The sequence below is a fragment of the Carcharhinus amblyrhynchos genome, unplaced genomic scaffold, assembly GCF_965287045.1.
Source record: "Carcharhinus amblyrhynchos unplaced genomic scaffold, sCarAmb.v2.hapA scaffold_45, whole genome shotgun sequence".
NCBI lineage: Eukaryota > Metazoa > Chordata > Chondrichthyes > Carcharhiniformes > Carcharhinidae > Carcharhinus > Carcharhinus amblyrhynchos.
In genome coordinates this window covers 1,469,335-1,492,364 of record NW_027649786.1, presented here as the reverse complement: position 1 = coordinate 1,492,364, position 23,030 = coordinate 1,469,335, and the positions used below count along the sequence as shown (strand labels likewise).

Genomic DNA, 23,030 nt, shown 5'->3' with positions numbered 1-23,030 from the left:
TGATCAGAAAAGGGGCAGCAGGAAAATGGAAAAAGCAGAGGGGGTTTGGTCAGGGAGACACATCAGGGCTGTGGGTCGAGTGCAGGAAGGTGGGATTAGGAAGGGCACCTGGGTGTCGTCAGACTGGCACGGACAAGATGGGCCGAATGGCCTCCTCCTGTGCTGTAACTTTTCAAAGGTTCTGAAGTGACCCCGACACAACACCTAGAAAGTGACACGGCCTAATTCAGTTCGCTTTCTCTTTGTTTATAAAGCTTTGATCTTCAATAAAAGAAATTTATTGTCCTATTTGACACAGCAATAATTTCCATTCTTTCCTGCTCTGATCAAAAGTCTGTGCGAACAATTTAAATGAAGTTTGTCCAGATCAACTGTTCCGTCTTTGTTCTCTATTAGAATAATGTAAAAATATGTCCATATTTTTACAGGAACAAAGGTTGAGTGAGGCCAGTTATGGTGGTGATTTCTGGAACAAAATTAGTGAATAAATCTTGTTTATCAGCAATCTGTTTAGATTGCTCATTTTCTCTGCCCCTTTCTGGGTGTGGTTTAAAATGCAGCTGTGGGAATCAGGAAATGAAACTGAAAGTATTTCACTGAACTTTGATCACCCTTTTACTCAGTGTAGAACATAGTGATCAGTCTGTCGAGATGGAAGATGAACTTTCCTGTGCTGTTTGCCATGATCTGTATAAAGATCCTGTTTTCATCGACTGTGAACACAGCTTCTGTCGATCCTGTATAACCCAGTACTGGGAGAAAGCTGTCACTGCCTCCTGCCCCATCTGTAGAAAAGAAACTTCCTCCAGGGATCTGAGACGGATCCGCACTTTCTCCAACATTGTGGAACTGTTTATAAAAAGTGATAAAGGTGATAAAGGAATGCAGCCGTCACCAGGAGAAGCTGAAAGTTTTCTGTAAAACTGACAATCAGCCCATCTGTGTCATTTGTCAGATTTCAAAAAATCATCAAAACCATGAGATGCTGCCAGTGGGAGAAGCTGCTGAAGAGTTTAAGGTGAGGAGATCCTGTGTAAAATAAAATACAGAAACAGATAATGTGACCGATATCTTTGCATCCTCTTTGGCCACAGGTGAGGTTCAAAAGAACTGGAGAATGGCCAATTTTGTCCCTTTGAGAACAGAAACAGAGACAATCCCTGTAATTACAGGCCAGTGTCAGTGGTGGGGAAGCTGCTGGAGAAGAGGCAGTCCCCTCGAAAGCTTGTGAGTATTATCAAATAAATCGGTTGGACTAAAACCTGGTGTTGTCAGACTTTTTACTGAAGATACTGAGAGACAGGATTTATTCACATTTGGAAATGAATGGATTTTTGGCAGCATGGTTTTGTGCAGGGAAGGTCATGTCTCACCAACTTGATTGAGTTTTTTGAGGAGTTGACAAGAATGATTGATGAGGGGAAAGGCTCTGGATATTTTCTATTTTCTATAAAATTTTGTAAGGCATTTAACAGGCTGTTACAAAAGGTAATGTCTCATTGGATCTGGGGTGTGCTGGCTAGATGGATACAGAACTGGCTTGGTCATAGATGACAGAGAGTAGCTGTGGAAGGGTGCTTTTTGGAATGGACATCAGTAATTAGAGGTGTTCCACAGGGATCAATACTCAGACCTTTGTTGTTTGTAATATATATAAATGATCAGGAGGAAAGTGTAAGTGGTCCGATAGTAAGTTTATGGATGACACAAAAAATGGCGGAGTTGTAGATCGTGATCGGGATTGTCAAAGGATACAGCAAGATATAAATATATTGCAGACTTTGGCAGAGAAATGGCAGATGGAGTTTAATCCGGACAAATGTGAGATGGCGCATTTTGGAGGATCAAATTCAGATGCAAACTAGGTAGTAAATGACTTGATTTGATTTATTATTGTCACATCTATTAGTATTCAGTGAAAAGTATTGTTTCTTGCATGCTATACAGACAAAGCATACCATTCATACAGAAGGAAATGAGAGAGTGCAGAATGCAGAAGCACTGGGGTTTGCTTAACTATAGTGTCGGCATGGGGGGACCAGTACATGTAGGTGATCTGGACACCTAAAACCTTGAAGCTTTTGACCATTTCTACATTGTCCTCTTTGATGTAGACAGGGGCCTTTTCTCCATTATACTCCCTGAAGTCGATGCCTATCTCCTTCGTTTTGTTGACATTGAAGGAGAAATTATTGTCATTGCACCAATTCACCAGATTCTCTGTCTCATTCCTGTACTCTGTCTCATCATTGGTTGAGATCTGACCCACTACAACAGTGACATCTGCAAACTTGAAAATTGAGTTGGAGGGGAATTTGGCCACACAAGGAGTATAGTAGGGAGTTGAGAACATAGCCTTGTGGGGCACTGGTATTGAGAATGATTGTGAAGGAGGTGTTGTTACCTATCCTTACTGATTGTGGTCTGTTATAAAACATTAGTTAGGCCACATCTGAAGAACTGCGTTCAGTTCTTATTGCTACACTACTGGAAGGGCATAGATGTTTTGGAGAGCGTGCAAAGATGATTTACCAGGATGTTCCCTGTTCTGGAGCGTTTTAGGTACAAGGAGAGGTTGGATTAACTTGGATTGTCTTCACTGTAAAGACGGAGGCTGAGGGTGACCTCATAGAGATCTATTAGGAGGCACAGATAAAATGAGTAGTCAGAGGCTTTTTCCAAGGGTGGAAAGGTAAATTACAAGAGGGCACAGGTTCAAGTTCAGAAGTGGAAAGTTGAAGGGAGACGTACGGGGAAAGTTTTTCACACAGAAGGTGGAGGGGGCCTGGAACTCACTGCCAGTGGAGATGGTGGAATTAGGCACATTAGCAAAGTTCAAGGTACACCTTGATAGACACATGAACAGGAAGCGAACAGAGGGATAGAAACCACAAATGGGCAATAAGTAGGAGGTCTAAATAAGGATTAGGAATCGGTGCAGGCTGGATGGGCTGATGGGCCTGCTCCTGTGCTGTTTTGTTCTTTGGAATCCTGAACAGGGAACATAGATTTGGGTTTTATTGTCTCTCAATTTTTATCATTTAATTACTCAGTCTTTCGATGAACTGCCATTTGTATTGCTGCTTCAGAAACCAGGCAGAGATTTTAGGATGTGTTTAACTTCCAAATCTGAGTCTGCCCTCATTCAATAGTAATTTGTTCTTTTGAGACTTTAACAATTTAGGTAATAGGAGACAATAAGAACTAGGAGCAGGAGTAGGCCATCTGGCCCCTCGAGCCTGCTCTGCCATTCAATAAGATCATGGCTAATCTTTTCGTGGACTCAGCTCCACTTACCCACCTAGTCACCGTAACCCTTAATTCCTTTACTGTTCAAAAATTTAGGAGGCATAGACAGAGTGGATAGTCAGAGGCTTTTTCCTAGTGTGAAAAGGTAAACTACAAAAGGGCACAGGTTCAAGGTGAGAGGAGAAAAGTTGAAGGGAGACATACGGGGAAAGTTTTTCATGCAGATGGTGGAGGAAGCCTGGAACGCACTGCTTGTGGAAGTGGTGGAAGCAGGCAATCTAGTGATGTAACTCAGAAAACATTTATTAAGCAACAAACCTAATATTTAACAAACTGGACAGTGACTTTCCTGACTCAAAGTGGTTCTTACTTCCTGATTCAGTCTCATGCACAATGTAACATGTCTTCCAATTGCGCTTTCTCTCTCTGTCTGTACCTTTCAGTTCTGAGTTCTCCTGCTCTTCTCTCTCTGTCTCTCTGTCTCTTTCAGTTCTGAGCTCTCCTGCTCTCAGTTGGGTAGCAGTCTCTTTGGTTTCAAATTCAGCACCTGCCTGGCAGTTCAAAGCTTTCCATTCTTTCAAACCACAGCCCATCTGCCTGATTAATCATGTTTTTGAATTCTGATTGGCTTGAGCAGCACACTATCAGTCCCTGATTGGTTTAGATGGTGCAGAATCAGTTTCTGATTGGTTTGTCAACATCTATGGGTCATTTCCTGTTGACTTCTGATTGGCCCTCTAATGTGTCAATTGATTGTGGGATCATTCCTCCCTTTATATCTTTTTCTGTCATTTTATTCAATTTTATGATTTTCCACTGAGATTACAGATGTCTTTAGAATGTTTCGGCAGCCATGTATTTGGTTTTTTGATTTGATTTATTAATGTCACGTGTATTAGCATACAGTGAAAAGCATTGTTTCTTGCGCGTTGCACAGACAAAGCATACTGTTCATAGAGAAGGAAAGAAGAGAGTGCAAAATGTAGTGTTGGTTAAGGTGTAGAGAAAGAGAAAGATTTGAGATACAAGTGTGTATTATGTCAGTAATACTCAATGTTTGGGCTCTTTTTCCCAGGTGCCTAATTGATGTAAAGATATCAATATTGTTTGTTCAGTAGAGCTCTCATTAAGACAGATGTTTATCAGTGTGCTTTGAAAGAACAAATTTGTAATTACCTGTTTTTGTCATATCTGCCAGTGTTTGATATGAAATAATTAAAAATAATGAGAGAACTGAGTGGTGCATAGCCTTACAAAAATGACAAACTTCCAGAAATTACAGGAAGTGTATATGTATTTTATATAGAATCAGCGCAGAAAGATTATTAATGTCTTAAAGTTGGTTACAGGACACAAATATAAAAACAGCAGAATACATTCTATGTTCATCGAAATAAAAGTCAAGAGAACTACATCGTTATAAAAACTGATTACAGAACTTAACAGAACCAAAGATGATTATTTATAATACTAAAGTGATCAGATCACTTCAACAGCAAAGACAGAGTAATGAAAAGGTTGCCACACGGTGGGTTACATAACCAGTTAGTGGAGCTTTATTACAGAGGTGTTGCTTGCTTACAGCCCCAGATAGAAGCGGGGGAAAATCTTCCAAATGCCTCTGATAATATCACCACGTATTCATGTGACACACTTTACACCAAAATATTGGTTTAAAATACATAACATCCTTTCCCTTTTACTCCAATAGCATGACTACTGACATTAACTTTAACGCTGACTCACTATGAACAATAATTATTTTACCAAGTATCATTATATACAGTTTTATATCGATACAATCAGTTCAAGAGTCTTTTACATGGATGTCAGTTCTGCTTAGGGAAAACTGTCATTTGGAAGCCTTTGCTTTCATGCTCTCGATAGTCCGTTCACCACTTGGCTCAGGTACAATAGCTGATAAAATTGTTTCTGAATTCAGCTCATTTGTGATCATAGGTTCAGGGATTTCCAAACCTTGAGGGTCATCAGTTTGCACCGTATAAGAAATAGGTCCCACCTGCGAGTGTTATGGCAGATACCCACCTCTCACTTATTTAATCATTAACGAAGCTACCAACTAATTCTAAATAATTATTAAACCTAAACTTTTGTACATCAGAGAGTGAAAGATTCGCTTTAAATGGAGTTTGACTTCTGACCAACAACAAAATATTTGTCTAGCACCTTTACTGTAATGAACCATCCTGAGGCCCTTCACAGGAATGTTATAAAGTTAAATGAGCCACATCAGGCAAGTTGGGACAGATGGAGCAAAACTTGGAAGCAGGAAGCAAATCACAGAGGTGGGGTTTTTGGGAATGTTTTCAAGGTTGAGAGGTGGAGAATCGGAAAAATTTAGGGAAAAAATTCCAGAGCTCAGGACCTCAGCAGTTAGAAGTAAACTTACCAATAGGGGAGGAATTAAAATCAGGGATAATCAAGAGGTCAGAATTCGATGAGAGCAGATTTCTCAGAACATTGTGGGGCTGAAGGAGATTATAGAAATAGAGAGGAGCAAAGACATGGACAGATTTTAAACAAAGGACATGGAAGATTTAAGCTGCTGGAGGCTCGGATTGCCCCAGATAGATGACCAAGAACTCATGAGTGAATTTAGGATAGTGTAAGTGTATTAAGAAGTTTAGATACGATGTACAATCTAAACAGGCAGAAAAGGCATACGACCCGAAATAAGTTTGTCTGTTTACTGTATCTTTATATCCATGATGTTTTTTTTTTACCCATTGGGGAATAGTGGAAGATTTTTGAGCTGATTATCAGCCTGTTGAACCACGTTGAAAACTGTTTCTGTGGCCAACAAGTCCTGGTGTTGGAATTTGAACCCAGAGCTTCTGGTCTGAGTTGGGGCGCTACCACTACACCAAAAGACCTCCTGTCCCGAACAAGAGGGGAGAATTTACTGGTCCAATCGGACAAATGAAAGGGAGAATCAGGGGGTGCTGATCTCCATGTTTAGGTGGCAGTCTCCTCAACGGATCAGATCTGAGTTCTGCAGTCCTGTCACATCCAGTCATGAATGGTGGTGTACAATTAAACAACTCACTTGAGGAGGAGGATCCGCAAATAGCCCCACACTGAGTGATGGAGGAGCCCAGCACGTCAGTGCAAAAGATAAGGCTGAAGCATTCGCAGCAATCGTCAGCCAGAAGTGCTGAGTGGATGATCCATCTTAGCTTCCTCCAGTGGTCCCCAGCATCACAGATGCCAGTCTCCAGCCAATTCAGTTCACTCCATGTGATATCAAGAAACGGTTGGAGGCACTGGATACTGCAAAGGCAATGGACGCTGATAAGATTCCGGCAACAGTACTGAAGGCTGGTGCTCCAGAACTTGCCGCTCCCCTAGCCAAGCTTTTCCAGTACACTTACAAAACTGGCATGTACCCAACAATGTGGAAAATTGCCCAGGTGTGTCCTGTACACAAAAAGCAGGACAAATCCAACCCGACCAATTACCGCCCAATCAGCCTACTCTCGATCATCAGTAAAGTGAGGGAAAGGGTCATCGACAGTGTTATCAAGCAGCGCCTGCTCAGCAATAACCTGCTCAGTGACACCCATTTTGGGTTTCGGCAGGGTCACTAGCTTAATTCCAAATGTGAGGTGAGAATGACAGTCCTTGAGATCGAGGCCGCATTCGACCGAATGTGGCATCATGGAGCCCTCGGACAATTGGAATCAATGAGTATTGGATGCAAACTCTCCACTGGTTGGAGTCATATCTGGCACATAGGAAGATGGTTGTGGTTGTGGAGGGTCAGTCATCTCAGCATCGGGACATTCCTGCAGGAGTCCCTCAGGAATCCCCATTATTAATATCCTTGGGGTTACCATTGACCAGAAACTCACTTCCTGCTTCTCAAAATCTATCCACCATCTACAAGTCACAAGTCAGGAGCGTGATGGATTGTTTGGATGGGTGCATCTCTAACAACACTCAAGAAGCTCGACACCATCCAGGACAAAGCAGCAGGCTTGATTGGCACCACATCCACTCCCTCCACCACTGACGCTCAGTAGCATATCTATAAATTACTTCGGACTTTATAGAGTTATTATGTGGTGATATCTTAAAGATAAGAACAGATAAAATCCAGGAGTTGTTTAACCAGGAGCCAGTGTACGTTAGCAAGCGTCAGGTAGTGTCAACAAAGATTGACAAAAAAGTTGATAAAGGAGGGTAGAAGAAGCTATGAAGCCGGGCTAGCGCTTAATATAAAAAAGGATAGCAAGAGTTTTTACAAATATATAAAAAGGAAGAGGCTGGCTAGGGTGAACGTTGGTCCCTTAGAGGATGAGAAAGGGGACCTAGTGGTAGGGGATGGGGATATGGCTAAGGTCTTGAATAACTTTTTTGTTTCTGTCTTCACGGAGGAGGACGTGAATAATTTGCCGGGTGTTAGCGATGGAAAGGTGGTAGGACTGGAGGGTCTTAATGACATTACTGTTACTAGAGAGGTGGTGCGCGACAGACTGGAGGGGCTGATTGTGGACAAGTCCCCAGGACCGGATGGAATGCATCCGAGGGTTCTGAAAGAAATGGCGGAGGTTATAGTGGATGCCTTGGTGGTTATTTTCCAGACGTCGCTGGATTCCGGGGAAGTGCCGGATGATTGGAAAACGGCTAATGTTACGCCGTTGTTTAAGAAGGGTGCCAGGCAAAAGGCGGGGAATTATAGGCCGGTTAGTTTAACGTCTGTGGTAGGTAAAATGTTAGAATCCGTCATTAAGGAGGAAATTGCGAGGCATCTTGAAGGGAATTGCTTGATAGGGCAGACGCAACACGGTTTCATTAAAGGGAAGTCGTGTCTGACAAATTTACTGGAGTTCTATGAGGATGTGTCTAGGGCGGTGGATAGAGGAGAGCCGTTGGATGTGGTCTTTCTGGATTTTCAGAAGGCGTTTGATAAGGTACCTCACAAGAGGTTACTGCAGAAGGTCAGAGGACATGGAGTTGGGGGTAGGGTGTTAGCGTGGATAGAGGATTGGTTGTCAAATAGGAGGCAGAGAGTGGGGGTCAATGGGTGCTATTCGGATTGGCGGTTGGTGACTAGTGGGGTGCCCCAGGGGTCGGTGCTGGGGCCTCAGCTATTTACCATTTATATAGATGATCTGGAGGAGGGAACCGAGTGTAGGGTGTCGAAATTTGCTGATGACACCAAGATTGGGGGAAAGGCAAATTGCGTGGAGGGTGTGGAGAGTCTGCAGAAGGATCTAGATAGGCTGGGCGAATGGGCCAGGAAATGGCAAATGGAATTTAATGTTGGCAAGTGTGAGGTGGTCCACTTTGGTAGGAAGAATGGTAGGAAGGACTATTACTTACGGGGCGAAAAACTGCAGCAGGCGACGGTGCAGAGGGACCTCGGGGTCCTTGTGCATGAGTCGCAAAAACCCAGCCTGCAGGTGCAGCAGGTGGTCAGGAAGGCGAATGGGATGCTGGCCTTCATAGCGAGGGGGATTGAATATAAAAGTAGGGAGGTCTTGCTGCAGCTGTATAGGGCATTGGTGAGGCCGCAGCTGGAGTACTGTGTGCAGTTTTGGGCGCCGCACCTGCGCAAGGATATTTTGGCCTTGGAGGGAGTGCAGAGGAGGTTTACTAGGCTGATACCGGAGTTGAGGGGGTTGAGCTATGAGGAGAGGCTGAATAAACTGGGCTTGTACTCGTTAGAGTTTAGAAGAATGAGGGGAGATCTCATTGAGACGTATAAGATGATGAATGGGATGGATAGGATAGAGGTGGAGAGACTCTTCCCGCTCAAAAAAGACAGTAGGACTAGGGGGCACAGCCTCAAGATAAAGGGGGGGCGGTTTAGAACGGAGTTGAGGAGGAACTTCTTCACTCAAAGGGTGGTGAATATCTGGAATTCTCTGCCCGTTGAAGTGGTGGAGGCAGCCTCGCTAAATATTTTTAAGAAGCGGGTTGATGGGTTTTTGATAAGAGAGGGGATTAAGGGTTATGGGGAGAGGGCGGGAAAGTGGAACTGAGCCACGACAGATCAGCCATGATCTTATTGAATGGCGGGGCAGGCTCGAAGGGCCAGATGGCCTACTCCTGCTCCTATTTTTTATGTTCTTATGTTCTTATGATTGGAACTTGGTGTGAGGAAGGAGAGGGGCAGCAGAGGTTTGGATGGTCTCAGGAGGGTAGAATGTGGGACAGCAGTCAGGAGGTGAGTTGGAATATTCTGGAGGGAGCGATGGTGTGACTGAACTTCTGTTTAAAATTCAAACTTGACAGGTTTTTCTCCATTGGTCAAGGTATTGCCCTGGAAGAGTGAACCAGGGAATGTTTGTTCCTCAAACTTTTGTTTGAATGTAAAAGGTGGAATGTGTGGATATGCTCCTTGTGTCGGTTAAGGACAGGGACTGTGTGTGAATATTTGTGGCTTCCAGTATATGTCAGTGAGCCATATTGTGAGCCTGACTGATAATCCTAAATTGTGCAATGGAATTCTGAACACAATCAGGATTGTTTCGAAATATTGGTGAACTGCAGATTCAATCCAGGAAGTTACCTGTTACATGCTGCATTCTCCATGGCAATGACTCCAGCAATCAGAATAGACTTGCCAACCATTCAGTACTCTCTTCTCATGCAGTTTAAATTGTTCCCTGACTGTTGGTAATTTCTTGTGAGTTGTCCCATGAGTGCAAGGTGAAAAGTTTTGACAGCATGTCTCTTTTTCAGTAAAAACTGCTGAATGTGAAGCAAAAAGAGCCTCATAATAAAAGTATTCAGATCTTTAATTTGAACATTATGGTATTCAATTTGGGGTATTTAATTCTGAAAATGTACAAACTAATTATCATTCCTTGTTCAGGAGGAACTGCGAACCGAACTGGATCTGATCCAAGAGAAGCAGGACGAATGTGATGATATAAAGAGTGACTTTGAGGAAACATTAACCCACATTCAGGTAATTCTCATCTTTTGTTCAACATTTTATACAGAATTAGTGATGTCCAGAATTGTTCTGTGCAGAAGTCTGATCTCCATATTGTAAAATGGAAAAGGTGCAAAAGATATATGTATATGATGATCCCAGAAGTCAGAGATTATACCTTTCTGGAAAGATCAAGCCAGCTGGAAAAAAGAAGCTGTGAGGTGACCCGATTGAGTTCTTTGAAATTATGAAAGGGTTTGACGGTGTAGATACAGGGAAAATGTTTTATTTGAAATTTAAATTCCAAGATTGTCACCAATAAACCAAATAGAAAAGTCAGCAAATCGATCCTCAGTTAGAGATTCCTCTCCTGAATAAATTATCATCTGGTAATCTATTGTCCAGTGCAACTAATCTATAATCAATTATTTCACTGCATTCATTTTATTAATATAAAATAAGCTCCATCTTCTGAATCAATATCATCTGGTAATCTTGGTCTCGCTGTATTAGAGAATAGTTTATTCTACATATAATAACTCATATACATTTCAATAAAGTTTAAAGTTTTTAAACTTTACTTATTAGTGTCACAAGTAGGCTTACATTAACACCACAATGAAGTTACTGTGAAAATCCCCCAGTTGTCACACTCCAGCACCTGTTCAGGTACACTGAGGGAGAACTTAGCATGGTCAATGCACCTAGCCAGCACATCTGGTGAAGAAAACATTCGGCATGCTTGGTTTCATTAGTCAGAAAATTGAATTACAGGAGTTGGACGTCTTGTTGCACTTGTACAAGACATTGTAAGGCCACACTTGGAATACTGCGTACAGTTCTGGTCACCCTATTATAGAAGGGATATTATTAAATTAGAAATAGAGCAGAAAAGATTTACTAGGATGCTACTGGGACTTGATGGTTTGAGTTATAAGGAGAGGTTGGATACACTGGGACTTTTTTCTTGGAGCGTAGGAGGCTTAGGGGTGATCTTAAAGAGGTTTATAAATAATGAGGGCATAAATAAGGTAGACAGTCAACATCTTTTTCCTAAGGTCTGGGAGGCTAAAACTAGAGGCCATAGGTTTAAGGTGAGAGGAGAGAGATACATAAGGGTCCAGAGAGATAATTTTTTCATGCAGAGGGTGGCGAGTGTCTGGAACGAGCTGCCAGAGGTAGTAGTAGAGGTGGGTACAATTTTGTCTTTTAAAAAGCATTTAGACAGTTATGTGGGTATGACTGGTATAGAGGGATATGGGCTAAATGCGGGCAATCGAGACTAGCTTAATAGTAAAACCTGGGCGGCATGGACAAGTTATGTTGAAGGGCCTGTTTCCATGCTGTAAAGCTCTGTGACACTATGATTCTATCTTTCGGACTGTGGGAGGAAACCGGATCATCTGGAGAAAACCCATGCAGACACGGAGAAGAAATAAATAATCAGGATTGGGAATTAACAGGATTGGGAAGTTTTTCTCTCTAATATTCTGATATGGACAGAACGGCTCAGGCTGAACAACCTTTTAAACATCCTCATTTGATTTTTCAATCTCACTGATATTTTCTAAAGGATCAAAGTGTAAAGACAGAGAAACAGATTAAAGCTGAATTTGAAAAACTTCACCAGTTTCTCCGTGAGGAAGAGAGGATTGTGTTGGAAGATCTGAAACTGGAGAAAGAGAAAAAGAGTCAGGAGATGAAGGAGAGGATTGAGAAGATAACGGAGGAAATCTCATCGCTTTCAATCACTGTTCAGAATATTGAACAAGAGCTGAGTGAACAGGACAATATCAAGTTTTTAACGGTAACTGTTTCTTTATTTTTCTCTGCTTCACCGTCTTGAAGAGTGAGCAGGTTGTGTCGTCAAAATCTAGAATATAAAAGTCACTGACCAAAATTACCCCAATCACCTGTGACATGTGGATTTCTCTGTCTCACACTAAGATCACTAATAGCTGTCTTTAACATGGAAATGACTAAATCTGGAGCTTGTTTAGTGTAATATTACAGAAGGATAGTTTCATCAAATTAAATAATGCAGAAAATCAGCTTCATATAGAATGAGAAACCCTCAGAATGGTCAGACCATTCTCCCCTGAGTTGGCCTGTGTGATGCACGTGTCTGCCTCCTCGCCTGCCATAGGAATTGACACGGGCGAGGGGGCGGTCAGTGGGAAGGTCCATTGACTTTGGGCGTGACTTTATGGTTTCGGGATGAGTGAAGCTGCAAAATCCCATCCATAGCAGTTTTTCATGTTTTGGGGAATGTTTTTAAGTTCAGCTTTTTTTCTAAAGGTGATTAGTCTGACTGGAGGGAATACAGTTCAGGTCCTGGGAGAGCAGAATAATTAGTCTTCAACCTGACAAGTGATTAGGTTAAGTGGAGTTAAGTTTGTTTACTTAAGTTCTCCTGGGATTTCAGATTAGAATGATTGACAGGGTTGTGTGATGTTGTGGTTTATGTGTAGTCCTGGATCTGTAGCAAGTAGAAAAGACTTTTGCAGAAAGGAGTTGAAGTTTGGCAGTTCAGGTTGAAGTTAGGAGAGCCCTGCAGGTTTCTGAAAGCTCCCTTTGAAAACTCCAAGGCTGTCTACACTCATTCCAGCAAATATATTTGCAATTGCTAACTGGATTTAAAATGGTTTTTATACTGGAAAGTAGAGTTGTTTCTTTTCATGTTTAATGATTGTTCAAAGAGTTGGGTAAGCTGTTCCATTTTATTAGAGTCACACTTATACCGTGTTGTGAATAAAACTTGTTTTGACAAAGGTTCCCGAATTTGTCAGTGGAATGACTCCTAGAGTGAAGTATCCTTTCCTCACAGCTATGCAAAAATGGAAAATTTGTTGGGGTCTCTTCTAGCTTCATAATATACCTGGGGTTCTGGTCTTGGACCCTAATGGTCTGAGACATGTGAACTACAATTCAGGATCCACTCAAGCAGTACTTTTGTATCTGCAAAAATATACTTTATTTGTACAGTGTCTGAAAGACGTCTTACAAAATTTCAAATTATTATCACAGTAAAGCGCAGTGATGTTTACATATTGTCCAGAATTCCTGATGATCTGATGTGCTTCATGAGAACATTACATATGTTTCAATCCTCGATCTTTTGGCTAAAATCAAGTGTAGTATTGATGTGCTGAACTTGTTTAAGGTCACAAGGTTACATTAAGGCTTCATTTGAAGCAATTTTTTAAAGCAGTATCTCGGCCTTTTGGTTAAGATGCAAATGAGATCGAGCCTTGGAGGAGGTGCAATGCCTGCTCCAATCAGCTTGGATCATGGAGATCAAACCCAGTAAGAAGTCTCACAACACCAGGTTAGAGTCCAACCAGTTTATTTGATGTTAATCCCACAAGCTTTCGGAAACGGTGTTCCTTCATCAGGTGTGTGGAAGTCCAATACCAGCATCTCTACATCATGACGATGAAACCCAAGGCAGGTAGTGAGAAGCCTGTCTTGTCAGCTTGGATCGGGAATGTCTCACTTGCTGACACTCTGAATTGGACTTTGATTGGATTGGACACATAAACAAAAAATATATCTTTTCATTAGAGTGCAATTCATTTCAAACAACAGACATTGGTCATGTTGCACTCTGCAGTGTTTCAATACATTTCTATAGAGTTAGAATTAAGCACACAGTCTGAGGGGTTTGATAGTTACTAGCCCCTTGTGTCATTGGCTGAATGGTCTTACACAATGGCCTTTCTCCATTGTGCCACTGCGGTGGCTGTCCCTGTGAACAGCTCGTAGAGCACAGAGTCCCGTGTCACGGAGCTACTTGGGATGAACCTCAACAAATACCACTACATCTCTCTCCAGACTGTCATGCAAAGGCACATTCCACAAGGAGCTTGTGACTGTCTCTTCGCCCACAAATAACTTTGACAGTCTGCTCAGGGAACCATCCGACAGGATCCATCATTTCCGTTTCCCTCAGGGCCTCGAGGACATTCAGTGTAGACTGCTGCTTGATGGACTTATGGATTTAAAAAAGTGCTTTTTCTGAACACATTTTTCTATGAGGGACAGGTGAAACAGCATAATCCAACTACTTGGAGCATTCTATGGAAATGTGACCAGATCCATCCTTTGCAACATCGGGGATAGGTAGAACCTCAGTACTTGGCGGTACTTTGTATTTGTGTCCTGAGGAACTATCAAGTAGATAAGGTTGTTAAGAAGGCATACGGCGTCTTGGCGTTTATTGGTAGGGGGATTGAATTTCGGAGTCGCAGCGTCATGTTGCAACTGTACACAACTCTGGTGCGGCCGCACTTGGAGTACTGTGTGCAGTTCTGGTCCCCACATTACAGGAAGGATGTGGAGGCTTTGGAGAGGGTGCAGAGGAGGTTTACCAGGATGTTGCCTGGTATGGAGGGGAGGTCCTATGAGGAGAGACTGAGGGATTTGGGGTTGTTTTCGCTAGAAAGAAGGCAGCTAAGAGGGGATCTTATTGAAACATATAAGATGATTAGAGGTTTAGATAGGGTGGATAGTGATAGCCTTTTTCCTCGGATGGAGAAAGCTAGCACGAGGGGGCATGGCTTTAAATTAAGGGGTGGTAGTTATAGGACGGATGTCAGGGGTAGGTTCTTTACCCAGAGGGTGGTGAGGGATTGGAATGCCCTGCCTGCTGCAGCTGTAAATGCGCCTAGTTTGGGGGCGTTTAAGAGATCCGTGGATAGGTTTATGGACGAAAAGGGATTGGTTTAGATTAGTGGGTCATTGTTTTTTAACTGGTCGGCGCAACATCGTGGGCCGAAGGGCCTGTTCTGCGCTGTAATGTTCTATGTTCTATATACAGCTTGATTCAGCCACATATAAAGATGGCCATCAGGATGAAGGTACATATTTTCCTCCCTTATCCAGAGATTTGTGAATGGTATCTATTCAGACACAATCCATCTTGGATCTCCAGATGAATCTGAAGATGGCTCGGGTGACTGTTATGGGGGAGGATCGGGGTATGGGCCTGACTTGCACCACATACAGCAACCCTAACAGTATCTCACACCTGGTGACCTGGTTTTTGCCCACAGCGAATAGAGATTATTGCTCCCACATGCACAGTTTCTGCTTTACCTTGGCAATGTGGTCCTTCCAAATATTGGCACCCACCCCAGCCACTCTGAACCATATACCCAGCATTTTTGGGTAATCAGACTTGATGGTGAAAGGGACAGAGGACTGGTCAAAACATTTCCCAAAGAAAATTTTAAAGTGAATCTCGTTAAACAATAAATTAAATCCAATAATTGGACTTTGATCAGGATTTTACAATTGGATTGTAACTCTGTGAGTTGTGTTGTGCAGGAAGCTGGAGTCATTTGTAATATTGTGGAGTAACTCACAGTCCAGTGAGGACAGTTAGAGGCAGTTCCATAACTTTCTATATTTTCAACGTACTTTTCTGTGGAATCCCGTCTCTTTTTGTGATAAAATGTTCTCCAAACACAAATAGTAATAATTGTTCTTGTTCCACAGAAATTTCCGGATATACAGAAAAGGTAAAATTTACACCCTTGATGTGATTTTTATTTCTAACATATTTCTCCCCGAGTCTGGAATGATCCAACACTGACCTTTATCTCCTGTTTCAGAGTGAAACAAACTCTCCCAGAACCACAGAAGGTTTACCCTTTAATAAATGTGGGGAAGTACATTTGCTCACTGCAGTACAGAGTGTGGAAAAAGATGCTGACAGTGATTAACACAGGTGGGTGTGAGCTTCCTGACACCAGCTATTAAATAGCTCTCTATCATTTGTAGAAGGGAGCAGTCTCTTTAAAGTAAATATATAATTGTATTTGTATCAGATCAGATTTTACTTCAGTCAATTTTCTGTTAAAATACAGAATTTTCAGATCAGAGAGTCACAGGACCAGCTCCACCTGCTCGACACTTGCGGTATTGGGAAGGGAAATTGTCCATTCAACCTCCCTTTGTGGATCATTAATCAGCATTCTGTTTTCCTTTTTCCTTCTTCCACAAAACTAGAGCCATCAACATAAATAGCTCATCCCTCAGGGTTGATTCCTGCCCTGAATCCTCCCCCAGTTTCCGAAACACCCTGTACCGTACAAGTATGGGCTTCTCCCGGATAGTTGAGCTGAGTTTAGGGTCATCCATTCTGTTTACCTTAATGTTTTTCCCACTTAGCAATAAAGTCCAGCTGGTTATTCTGACACTAGATCCTGTTCCTTCTGTGATTTTTGTGTCTAACAATAGTTAAATTGGATTGTGGTGGGTCAGTAATGTAAGAGACTGGGTGCGGGTGAAAACAGTAAAATATTTCACTGTCCAACAGCTCACTAACAGATGTCCCTCACAGGTGGAAAATCCCTTTTCCAGGTCTGCTGGGACTCTGCTCACATCGGTTCCCGGTCACAAGTGACTGTTTGTTTCCTGCAGAAGGACTTCACTGAAACTGATGTCAGTGGCTGCAGCTTCCAGATAAAAGTCCTTGACGGGGCCCACAGCTCCCAGAGCTGGGCCAGTCTGCAAGTCCATTTTCAGTTTAATGAAAGCCTTTTCACATTTATCATCTCAGTCCCAATACTCGCTGTTCCACTCGAGAGGCTACTGCCTTTTCCAGCTCTTTCTCCACGATCTTAAGGAAAGTCTGTTGGTTTTGCGGCTGGGACACGGGGGTGGGATGATTTTCCCCAAAAACTAAGCTCCCAACAGGCAGGAATACGGGAGATTTTCCCATCTATTTTTTGGGCGAGTTTAGTTGAATGAATTTGCGGCACTGAGTGTATCACAGAGTCAAGGGATTTCCGTTGGTGGGGCGAGTGCACATGCACTGATTTCTCAGTCTGCCGGGAGATTGGTTGACAAGCGCATCCCCCCCTCACCTCCCCCGGTCGCCTGATGGTCAGACCCGGTATCTGTTGGCCTCCCGATGACCGGACCCGGCCTCTGATCGCCGATCCGGCCCCCCGATGGCCGCCATCTCACTAAAACCCATGTCCACTTTGTCTGGAGGGGGTCCCACCCTAAAACCTAAGGGTTTGGATATCACTCCAGCCCCTGTATCAGCTGTAAATCTTCCCAATATAATGGATCCTCCTGTAGATCAGAGGAGAGGGTGAATCTACTCCCGTGTTGGACACTCCTGTCTCTACTACCTTTCTCTCCCTCCACTATAATATCTACACATTGTCTATCACACTCATCATACCCGAGTGGACAAGGATACTCAGGCTGGGTACAGTCCCTTCCTGCTGAATTTCCCGGGACACCCTCTCCCTGGGCCACATGGACCTGACCCTGGGGAGTGTTTTCGTGCTGACACCATTTCATTCATCTGTGGGATTTCTGGAAACTCGGGGTGTTTGTCTCGGGTGTCTCTTGACTCCGAGTCCCCTGACTCTGGCCCTTCATTGGTTTCCTCCACTCTCGGACAAACTGTCCACTTCCCCCACAATTGAAACAGGTCGGGATGATCTGCTTTTCCCCGGGTTTAAAGCGCTTCCCCTCTCGCTGCCCCCTCGGTGGGGCCCCGTCATCAGTGACTGGAGTTTCCCTCCGCTGTACAAGGGGAGCCACAGGTTTTGGTGGATCAGGGGCTTCTAACAGGGGCTGCCGGACTGTCCGGTTTCTAACTCACTATCCCTCAAACTGAGGAACACTCACTTCTCCAACCAGCCCCGGGGACACGGCACAGACTAAACCACCATTGACTTGACTCTCTCGCTCTTTAATCCGTCTCTTGTATTCAGCACGGTCCAAGTGTGGCTGCTTGTTTCTGTAACAACCTGATGTTGCCTTCACTCTGTCTCTCTCTCCGCGCCCCCCAGCCTGGCCCCGCCCCCAGTCCCCTTCCTCCCCCCGCCCCCAGTCCCCTTCCTCCCCCCGCCTCACCAGCCATCGAATCGTCCTGGGCCATGCCACGCCCCCCATTCAGGCCCTGCCCCCAGCCTGCACCCGCCCCCACCTAGCCCCGCCCCTCATCCTGACCCCGCCCCCCCAGCCTGTCTCCATTTCTCTCTCTCTCTGTAACGGGGTTTCCTCAGCCTCACTGCAGGGTGTGGTGTCCGGGTAAAACCTTCCCCCCGGGCAGTGTCTTCCCCTTTCCCCTGTGCGCTGTTTAAACTCTTCCCCGGGGGATGAATTTCTAATTCTGGATCATTGCTGATTTTCCCAATCACTAACCGGCTGTGAAAGTTACAGTGAGTCTGACTAACATTTTATCCGTGTCCATCTGTTCCCAGCTCCAGTCACCTTCGACCCTAATACAGCCCGTCCTTACCTTCTCCTGTCTGAGGACCTGAGCACCGTGAGATACACCGGGAAACGGCAGCAGCTCCCCGACAATCCGGAGAGATTTGATCCCTGTCCCTGTGTCCTGGGATCAGAGGGATTCACATCAGGAAAACATTCCTGGGAGGTGGAGGTGGGGAACCAGACAAAGTGGAATGTGGGTGTGGCCAACGAATCCATCAATAGGAGTATGCTACGGGTCGCTTTTGGTCTCCACGCTGCTGGGTTACTACAGCAGTGTAGTAATTCCCATTGTTGTGACAATATATGTGGAATGGTGAGTCAGGTCTGGTAATCCGAGAGCTGAGACTGTTGCTCGACATTGTTTAATAGAAGTGAATGTAAACCTTGCACTCCCCCACCCATTCTGTCTTCTGTAACTCCTTACCAGATGCCCTCCCCAATTTTTTTCCAGATTTGAAATCAGGCTGATGATTGATACAATATTGGAACTCTAAAATTAAATTCTCAAATATCTTGAAGCTGCTGCAAATCTTGTTCCATTTGGAGTTCACTGCCACAGAAAATCCATCCTGCTTAGAGCAGAATGGGTTCATTCATATCTGATCATTCAAAACCTTAAAATCTTTGCCATCTTCCTGTTGTGACTATCAGTCCCATCGTTAATACTTATATGCAGCTCACCTTGTTAACAGCACTCAGCTGCAGCCACTTTGGGTGAATCACGTACACGGACAGTCCATGCCAGCGAGAATCACACGGAGGCTCTTCCATTACACTAAATGAGGAAAGATTGTGATGCAGGGCGAGCTGAAAAAACCGGAGCAATAACTCCCATTTTCTCACTGCTACGGTACTTAGAACTTTTTGGTAAGTTTGTACCCATCCTGCTGAACATTTTCATTTTGCACTCATCGGGACAAACATAAGAATGTCACAAATACTCGCCTTTTTTGAATTTCAGTAAAAACTGTAACTTCCCTGGTGTATTCTCCATGGCAATGCCTCAACCAATCAGAGTACCTTTGCCAAACAATCAGCAAATTTTCCCTTTTGCAGCACAAATTGTTGGTCCCGTATGAAATTTAGTATTCTTGCATTTGTCCTGATGAGTGCAAGATGAAAAGTTTTGATAGCAGGTCTCTTTATTCAGCAGTGTTCATGTATGTGTTTCTTAGAATCCTGGCCTGGTAATATCAAATAAAAATTGACACTTTGAGTTCATAACACAGTAAAAATGCAACTGATTAAGTTTATTAATTTCAGTTTAAGATTGTGCACCCAGATTTGGAAATAACTTTGAATTACATTTAATGATTCAGAGTCCGAGGCCAGTCTTGTGTGGAGGATTCACTGTCACTCTCCTCCAAAGAGTGATATTTCAGAAAGACAGTGGTGAAGGATAGAACTGGGGCCAATCTTTACACACTTTTATCTGCATTTATTTACAGAATTACATATCAAAAGTATGTGCCTCCGAACCCAACAATGACAGTTTCAGTCTGTATCTACTTATTCCTCTTTTGAACAAATCTAAATAATGAAGTGCCCCATTTGAACACGGCAGGAATAACCCACTGGAGCAAAGATCCAAAATTTAAAAATTTAAATTATTTTACCTGGGCTGATGTTGCACTGAGACACCACCCTTCCACATCACCCCCATAGCCCCCACGTGCTCTGTCTCCAACACTTCCTGTGCTTCTATCTCCGCACTCCCTCCCCGCCTCCACCTCGGCTCCGCAGCATTGGTCATGGAAGACCTCAAGCGTACCGGTGGATAGGTGTGCACCTTATCCTTGAGGGACACCCAGACACAGGTGTAACTGTGGAAGAGAGGCAGGCAGTTACACCAAATGATCCCGTTGACTGCTCACTGCCTGGACCTGTTAATGGTCACCTTTACCAGGCCCAGGAACAGACCAATAAGGAGATCCTCTGCCCGCTCTCCTCAGCACCGTGTGCTCAAAGATCAGGAGAGTGGGGCTGAAGTGCAGCCAGCAATTGAGCAGCATCTCCTTCAGATAATGGAAGAGGAGCTGGAATCTCTCACACTCGATAGAAATATTAAACACAGACTCCTCCAGGTTACAGAAATTACAGGCAGCCTGGGAATGAGTGAGTTGATTTCACTCTCCATTGCACAGGACTGCCGTGTGTAACACCAAATCCCCAATGGACAGAAGGAGGATTCCAAACGGACAGCATCCCATTGGGAGACCGTGCCTCCTCCAGACAAAAGGACAGAATGCCACAGATGGGCAATGAGATCGAGGGAGTGGAAGCTGTGTAAGAGCAGCCCGTACAGGAACCCCCTCTGGGCAGAGTGGAATGGCAGAGAGGGGATTTACCCTCAATCTGACACTCCGGAACCATGGACAGGAGGTGGATTAGCCAAGGAAATGGGCCCTGAATCTGATGTCCACAATACTGGTGATCCACCGTCAAACTGTTTCTCCCGATCCAGGTGGGATTGGTCAGGGTGGATCCTGTGGGCTAGCACAGTGCCAAGGTGAGCAGACATGGTCCTGACAAAGATCCTGTAGTCCGTGCTGAGGAGGGAGACTGAGCACCACTTCGTAAACAGGAGGAGATCGCCCCTCTTGGGCAGCAGGGCAATAATGGAGAGGAATATTTCTCCAGTCACTAGATTTTCCCTCAGGACCCATGTTTAGTCCCCCCGCCACCCCCAAGGACATCCCAGAACATGCTCTATGGTCAGCTTGTCCAGCCCCGGGGACTTACCCCTTGAGAGCCGGTCAGGGACACTGGGTCAGCTCAGTCAGGCACGGGGAAAATCGAGTCACTCAGCACCTTCTGTGCTGACCTTCAACAGATCCTCCCACAAACCTCTGTCAGCATCATCACTGGACAGATCCAGAGAGAAGAGAGCTTGGGAGTCGGCTGGGATCTGGACACTGATACTCTCCGATTCAAGGCTGGGATCCATCATCGTGCAGTGGCCCCAGGAGCTGCTTATGGAGTTGTTGCCTTTTTTCCAGTGAGTAGTGTTAGTTTTGTCACCGGCCGTATCCGCCAGATACCCGCTAGCGTGGCAGCCACCAGACAACTCTTGGTTTCGTTGACACCGTTAGGTTTCCACCAGTCGAGTTCGGAGCGCCAGGGGCAAATTCCCCAGCCGGTAGCCCTCCCGATATATTCCCCTTTTCTCCCGATTGTAGACTTCGACGACCACGGGCTGTCTCGTTCGATCACAGTTTATTATACAATCTTGCAAGATCGGGTGAGCTGGTGCGCACACCTTACACGCGTGGACAACACATTTTATACTGTTTTTCAAACATTGTGATGGCTTGTATTGTGTCATTCCCCCTTATTTGGCTGTTAACCTTGTTAACTTTAAACACTGTAAATGGCTTGTATTGTGTCATTCCTTCAATTAACACTCTCTCAACTCCCATTTTACGCTTAATCTCATCACTGCGGTTATCTGTTTCGTGTAACCTAGTTAACTGTCTGTCATGTGCCTCCCCCTTTCTGTATGCTGCTGAACTCGTCCATCACTGTTGATTGTACTGTTAGCTCTTGCAGCCTTAAAAATTACACTACTTCTCACAATCCCCCCTTTTCTTTTTACTGTCTGTAATTTTTTTTTTACTAGCATCCCTTTTTCCAGATCTAGTTCAGATATGCGCGAGTAGGTTGTTCCAGTTCGGCTAACATACTATCCACTTGCTCGTCCCAATCTTCATCATCGGGAGACCTATCTAGGAGGGTCTCCCTTTCCTCCCTTTCCAAGTGGATTCCCACCACCCCTCCATCAGTGACATCCCGTTTCATAAGAGCCGTCTCTATCAGTCTCTGCGTTAATCCCCGATTGCAGGGAATAACGCAGCATCCTAAGGCCGCCAGGACCCCTGATACCACCATGAAGGATACTAACATTGATACTACCACCCCTTTCCATCTCCCGAACCATTCGTCCAGCCACCCGGTCCAGTCGGTGTTTGCCCCTGAATGCTCTGCCAACTCGTCGGCTAGAGTTGACAAGCCCCTCAGAGCCCGGGTGATTGATCCGTCGGGAGCGGTATTGTTGGGGATGAAAGTACAGCATTGAGTCCCGATCATAACACAGACTCCCCCTTTCTCGGCCAGAATCATATCCAGAGCTAGTCGGTTCTCCCAGGCCATTCGGGACGTAGCATCTAACTGTTCCGCTATCCCTTTTATAGCATCCCGGGTATAGTTTATGAACCTCTGTTGGTTATAATATATGTAGTTTATCCAATCTATATTTTTGTTGATAGTGACCCACCAGAACAGAGATTCGAACCCTGCCGCTATTTGATTCCTGGCTTTATATTCATCCGGGACCCCTCTGGGTACCCCGATGGAATCCAGGCAAATCCTGTCATCAAACGACGAGGGGATACTGCGGCGCTTCCGGGTTGTCCGGGGGGTAACCTTTGTTCCCTTTCGTTCAAAGGCTAGGGTGAATGGTATGGCTAGTTGTACTATGGCACACGTCCCAGTCCATTTCTGGGGTAAGGTGGCTCGTAGTTCTGCACCCCCGCAGTACCACCAAAGGTCGGCCCGGGGGACCTGTATCTGGGAATAATTCCCACCATCCTTAGTAGTGTTTACTTGGATGACCTGCTGACACAGAGTCAGG

At 44.5% G+C, this 23,030-nt stretch overlaps 1 protein-coding gene across 1 annotated transcript; it reads left to right on the top strand.

Annotated features, from left to right (window-relative positions):
• The first annotated feature begins 614 nt into the window (after positions 1-614).
• On the top strand, positions 615-22,040 carry LOC145337236 (zinc-binding protein A33-like). The gene is made up of 9 exons (XM_080182028.1): positions 615-787; positions 864-1,018; positions 10,094-10,189; positions 11,730-11,963; positions 15,656-15,678; positions 15,772-15,887; positions 18,388-18,624; positions 21,400-21,641; positions 22,020-22,040. Exons 1-9 carry the CDS (start codon positions 652-654, stop codon positions 22,038-22,040), a joined length of 1,260 nt encoding a protein of 419 aa, XP_080038154.1. The 5' UTR covers positions 615-651.
• The last annotated feature ends 990 nt before the right edge of the window (positions 22,041-23,030 follow it).

Coding starts and splice junctions, on each gene's coding strand:
- LOC145337236 (XM_080182028.1), top strand. CDS start 652: ATGGAAGATGAACTTTCCTGTGCTGTTTGCCATGATCTGTATAAAGAT. Junction 788..863: donor CACTGCCTCCTGCCCCATCT/GTAGAAAAGAAA, acceptor GTTTATAAAAAG/TGATAAAGGTGATAAAGGAA. Junction 15,679..15,771: donor TTTCCGGATATACAGAAAAG/GTAAAATTTACA, acceptor CTCCTGTTTCAG/AGTGAAACAAACTCTCCCAG.